At 54.0% G+C, this 5,597-nt stretch overlaps 1 protein-coding gene across 1 annotated transcript; it reads right to left on the minus strand.

The window, feature by feature from the left end:
* Positions 1-749: 749 nt before the first annotated feature.
* On the minus strand, positions 750-2,546 carry Tmem158 (transmembrane protein 158). The gene has a single exon (XM_034525057.2). It carries the CDS (start codon positions 2,246-2,248, stop codon positions 1,391-1,393), a length of 858 nt encoding a protein of 285 aa, XP_034380948.1. The 5' UTR covers positions 2,249-2,546; the 3' UTR covers positions 750-1,390.
* Between the last annotated feature and the right edge of the window lie 3,051 nt (positions 2,547-5,597).

Below are 5,597 nucleotides of genomic sequence, written 5' to 3' on the forward strand. Positions count from 1 at the left end.
CTTTTAGCGAGAACCTTGTTAATGCTAAATAAAAGTCTCAGAATTTGATACTAGCATTTGAAACATGCCATCTGCTTAAGTGACCAAACAAAATGCAATCTATGTCTTACAAGCAGCCATTTCCAAGGCTGGGGAGACGGTTCAGTAAAGTGCAGACACTCAAGCAGGAGGACCTGAGTCCGTATCTCCAACATTCATGTGAAAAGCCAATCTGAGTGGTATATACTTATAATCTCGGTACTAGGGAGACAGGGACAGGAGGATGCTGACCAGCCAGTCTAGCTGAATCTGCCTGCTTTGTGTTGAGAGAAAGAGAGAGAGAGAGAGAGACCAATACAAAAACTAAAGTGGAGAGTGACTGGAGAAGGCACTTGACTCTGACTCCCCCACACAGGTGCATTCAGGAGTGAGTGGGCCCCTGCAAGAAAATATACATGAACAGTATATTCACCATACCGACTGAGGTAGTTCTGTGAAAGACACTTCGCTCACACAACTATTTATTGATTTTCCTGGACACCATGTGAAAACAAACTATGCCAAGCACTGTGAGCCTCTGCCCCGTAGGAAGGACATATGTGTTCTGGGGCCCAGTGAACCGATAGGCAAATCCCATTGGAACCATTCTGAAAGTGATTTCACCTGTCCTAGCCAGGAAGACAGATGGCGCCTCTCTTTTCAGGAATTTCTTCATGATTCATTTGCATCACGGATCCCTTTCCCAAAAGTAAATAAAGGAAACATACACATTTCTGGAGGAAAATGTCTGTATTAAAAGCCAGAAAACCACATTAATACAAGAAGAAACGCCCACCAGGCCATGTCACTGAATATATCGACTTGGAAAAGATTCATAAAGTTCTTTTGTAAGCAATAACAATAAATCCGTGTCAAATCTTCCCTTGCCCCCCCACCCTTTAAAAAAACAAGCAAACAAGAAGCTTCAAGTACAACTACTACATTCAGATACAAAGAGCTCCTGTTACTGCAGCTTTAGCAGTTGAATCTTTTTGTTTTGTATTTTTTTTTACTAAAACTTTCATTTAAAACAGTTATTAAATATATAAAACAAATACACAGGATCTGGTCACTTTCTGCCATAAATAAAGGGCATGTGGGCACAGGGAGGGGTGCTGCAGGGGAAAGAGCCCGTTTCCCTCGTGTCCTCGAGTCACGCGTGGATCCCACCCTTCAGCCCGAGAGCTTGCCCTTGCTTTTCCGAACCAGAACCTCAGCACAAACCTCCCTTTCCCACCTCATTTGGGCCTCTCTGCGGTCCCCTCCCGGGAAAAGGACGGACACTAAGGACAGCACGAAGCGCACCTGCCGCGTCTCCGGCGAGGAAGGCGCGTGCGAGCGCCTACACAGCGCGGACGCGGGGCAGCAGGGGTCACTTGGGAGTCACCCCCGAGGTGACGGCCGCGGCCGCGGCAGCTGCAGCAGCAGCGGCGGCGGCGGCGGCGGTAGTCCCCGCGGGTACGGCTGCGGGAGCGGCCGCGGGGGCGCCGGCGGTGGTCCGGCGCTGCTCCATGCCGTTGGGCAGGAAGCCGGCAATGATGGGCACCGGCCAGATGAGGGCGGCCACGCTCCACACCACGATGACCAGGGTCATGAAGCAGGCCACCAGCGTGGACTCGATGGGCTTGCGGTTCAGCCGCCAGCCTGGCTCGCCCTGCAGCTCCTCCAGGCTGAAGTCCAGGCAGCAGAAGTGACGAGGCTCACCCTGCAGCCACAGCGGCCCGGGCTCGGCCGCGGGGTAGGCAGGCAGCGCGGTGGGAGCCCCGGCGGGAGCCCGCAGGCGGCCGCGCACCCAGCCGCAGCCCACGCACAGGCGCAGGTCTTGCTGCGCGCCGCCGGCCGCCAGCCCCAGATGCTCGATGAGCAGCGGCGGCCCGACGCGGTGGAAGGCGGCGGCGAAGAAGGCGCGGCCGTGCGCGTTGGTAGAGAAGAGCAGCAGGTCGCACTGCAAGCCCCGCGGGCGGCCCCAGCGCACGAGCAGCGAGCTCAGCATCTGTCGTTGCACGCTGATGTTGCAGGGCGCCGCCGGAGCCTCCTCTGGGCCCGCGCGCTCCGGGGGCGCCGATGCCGCCGATGCCAGCAGACGTGGGGCGGAGTGTTCGCCGGTGAAGGTCGCGTTGGCCGAGGCGTTTGGGGGCGTCCCGGCCAGGCCGGGCGCACCCGTGGCCCCGCCGTGCGCCGGCGACAGCGGGCAGGCGGCGGCCAGTAGCGCGGCGAGAAGGGGCAGCATGGCCTGTGGCGAGCGCCTACGCGCGCGGGGCGGGCGGCGGCTGCATGGCGCGCGGGCGACCGTCCGGTTAGGGAACCGTGGGGCCTGGAAGGCCGAGGCGGATCTCTGCCAGCGAGTTGGGACGACACCGGCTCACAGACCGCGGGGGCTTCTGCAGACTCGGCTCGTCGGGGTTCCGCCGCTCCCAGAGCTGGGGCCCTTGGACGGCCGGGAGGCTCTGCTGGCCCGCGGCGAAAGCAGAGAGGATTCCCCTGCTCGGCTCCGCCTTCCGCGCGCCCCGCCCCCAGCTCACCGGTTGCGGGGACTTGGGGAGGGCGGGGCTCCACTCGTAGGGGCGGGAACTGGAGACCTGCGGAACTAGGCGGTGCGTGGGGCGGAGCGAGGGGAGCCCCGGGGGGCGGGAAGCCCAGAGCGAGTCCAGGAGTCGAGACGGTCCCTTTGTCACGCCCCAGGAGAGCCTGGGAAGTCTCTCCTTAGAGCTCATCAGTGCCATCTTTCTGCATAGGAGAAACAGACGGGAGAATGTCTCTGGGCTACCTCAGGAGGCAGAGACAGGACTCTTGTATCTTTCTGCTGAGTTCAGAAAGATACAGATTTGGAGTCTGGCTGGTTTTGATGTGTCACCAGCACAATAGATGCATTTGGTATTCTTACAGGAAGAGAACGCCTAAAAGCTCCCAAGAACTCTGAAGTTTTGGTGTTGGTTGGGGCAGTGGGAATGCAAATCCCCCAAGTCCTTGGTCTCTATAGAAGAGGTTGATGTCCCTGAAGCTCAGGACACACCCCTAGTTTTTCATGTTTTTATACTTTTGTGTTACCAGATGGGGTAATGTGCAGTTTCATGTTCTTATTTAAAATGACTTATCCTTTTAATGTTCATATCAGGAACAAAATACACTGCCTGGTGTGGTAGAATTGTTTAAATATGAGCCTGTCTCAAAACAGGGATATCAAGTGATCCCTGAGGCTGAAGGGGGCCTAGTTGTCAGGGAGTGAGTCTTGAGCAAGGCCTCAATCGATGACAGCAGGTGGCATTTCCTGGAACTTTAGGCAGGACCATGCTAAGCTCCCTAGGGCTCCCTTACTGTGTCTGTACAGGGGCCGGGAGGGAGACAACTTGGAAGGGCAAAAGACAGATCTGTTTGCAATTGAGTGTGATGGCATGCAACTGTAACAGCACTTAGAAAACTGAGGTAGGATCAGGAGTTCAAAGCCAGCTTGACATAGTTCAAGTCTAGCCTGGACTACCTGAGACCCTGTCTCAAAGACCGACCAACCAACCACAAGCAAAGAAGCAAGTTTGGTTTGGAGAGCCAAGCAGCCCCTGTCAAGTTGTTGGCATCATGGCCCTTCATGCCTCCATCCAGATAAGTTACCCACTGTCTTGTCTGCTGGCATGGGGCAGAGGCTCTGCTATCACTTGTTGCCTGACGAATTCGCCCGCTTAGAAGCTCTGGTTAACTACGATTTGTGTAGCATTCTTGAGGGTCAGTTGCTTTACATATGACACCCTTGCAACAGCACCATGGTGGTGCGATACCTGTGTCACCAAAGGAAAGCAGGTTCTGTTTCTGTTTCCCAAGGGCTGGATTTACAGGTGAGTGCCACCATGCCCAGATCACACTACCTTTCATAGCCATTCTGGCTGTGTGTGCCCTTCCCTTCAGCTTACTAGGCTCATGGGACACAAGCCAGGAGTATAGAGTGCCCAGGGCCCAGTCACTGAGAGGGTCTGTCTACTGGTTGAGAACTTGGCCTGAGCTATAGGCTGTTCATGGATTCCTTTTTTTACCACGCCTGTCACTCTCCCCGCACTGTTGCGGGTGTGCAGGCTTCCTCGATGCCCCAGGAATACAGGAAGTGAACTTCAGCTTCAAGCGTTTACACATTCTGTTTCCTTTGTTTTCCTGGGATCTGTCTTGGCTGCCCCTTACTTCCTTTCCATCTCTGTTCCACTGTCAGCTCCTCAGAGAGCCTTTCCTGGCCTTTCCTGACAAGTACCTATCCTCACATTCCCATGCCCACCCCACATCCCGTCTTCCTCATTGTGAGCTGCCCCAGAGCGTGCTTTCTGTTTGCTTCTGGTTCCTTCTTTCATTTGAATGACCCCTTTCCCAAGCAGGACTCCGTTTTGTTCAACTGAACTGGGCATCGCACAGCTGGGGAGATGGCTGGCTGTACAAAGTGCTTGCTGTGTAGTCACGAAGACCTCAATTCAGACCCCTAGCACCCTTACAGAAACACAAAGGGCACAACTGTGACACCAACACCAGGTGCATGGGGAGACAGGTGGGTCCCGGGTCATCCTGGGTAACCAGTCTAACTGGATCAGCGGGCACCGTGCTCAGGAAGACTCTGTTTTGAAATATAAGGAGAGTGATAGAGGAAGACACCTATTATCACTTCTGTCATACAAGACACACTCACCCACATATACCGCTCCCACACGAGCCAAAGGAGGAAGAGGAAGAAGAGGAGAGGGAGGAGGAAGAAGAAGAAAAGGAGGAGGAGGAAGAGGAGGAGGAAGAAGAAAAGGAGGAGGAGGAAGAGGAGAAGGGGGAGGAGAGGGAGGGAATGAATTCAACAGCCTGGGTCAAGAAAGAGACAGAATATGAGTAACAGTTTAGTGGAAAGGATTGGAACAGCCTAGAAGCTGCTTATGAGATTGAAGAAATGGAAGCCAACAGACTGCTGGGCAGTGATAGCTCACACTTTTAGTCCCAGCACTTGAGAGGTAGAGGCAGGCAGATCTCTGTGAATTTGAGGCCAGTCCAATCTACACAGTGAGTTCTAGGACAGCCAGAGCCACACAGAGAAACCCTGGGGGTCCGGTGGAAGCTATTGAGATCCCAAATCTCAGAAGAGAGGTAGGTTTGGCACATCACTGCTTTGTTGATATAACAGTGTTGATGGACAATTTTCCTGTACAGGATGTATCGTTACAGCACATCAAGGAAAGTGATTAGTAAAAGATGTGCAGCAAGTCCATCCTCCTATTTCCTATGTCTCTCTCTGGTATTAGCTAATCTTTTTTTCTCCTACTGCTATTGAAGCAGTAGCTTTGAAAAAATGAACTGGGTTATTTGATTCCTCTTGTTTAACAGCGCAGAGTGCTGCAGGTGTGGACGGACACTCCTCAGCTCTCTCTTATTCTGGGTGAAACTGGCATATCATGGCCACCTATGGTAGACTGGGAAAACAGCAAGAACCACGGAGGACCCCAAAAATAACAAAAAAGAAGAAATGGGGTAAAACCGTGAAGAGGGGAGAAACAAGGTCCTAGGCTGTGCCAAAGTCCCTTGTAGAAGGTGTGGTCTTAGTGCTGGGTGTGTGCCTGAGGAAAGTGGGG

This window comes from Arvicanthis niloticus, chromosome 21 (genome assembly GCF_011762505.2).
Source record: "Arvicanthis niloticus isolate mArvNil1 chromosome 21, mArvNil1.pat.X, whole genome shotgun sequence".
NCBI classification, from domain to species: Eukaryota; Metazoa; Chordata; class Mammalia; order Rodentia; family Muridae; genus Arvicanthis; species Arvicanthis niloticus.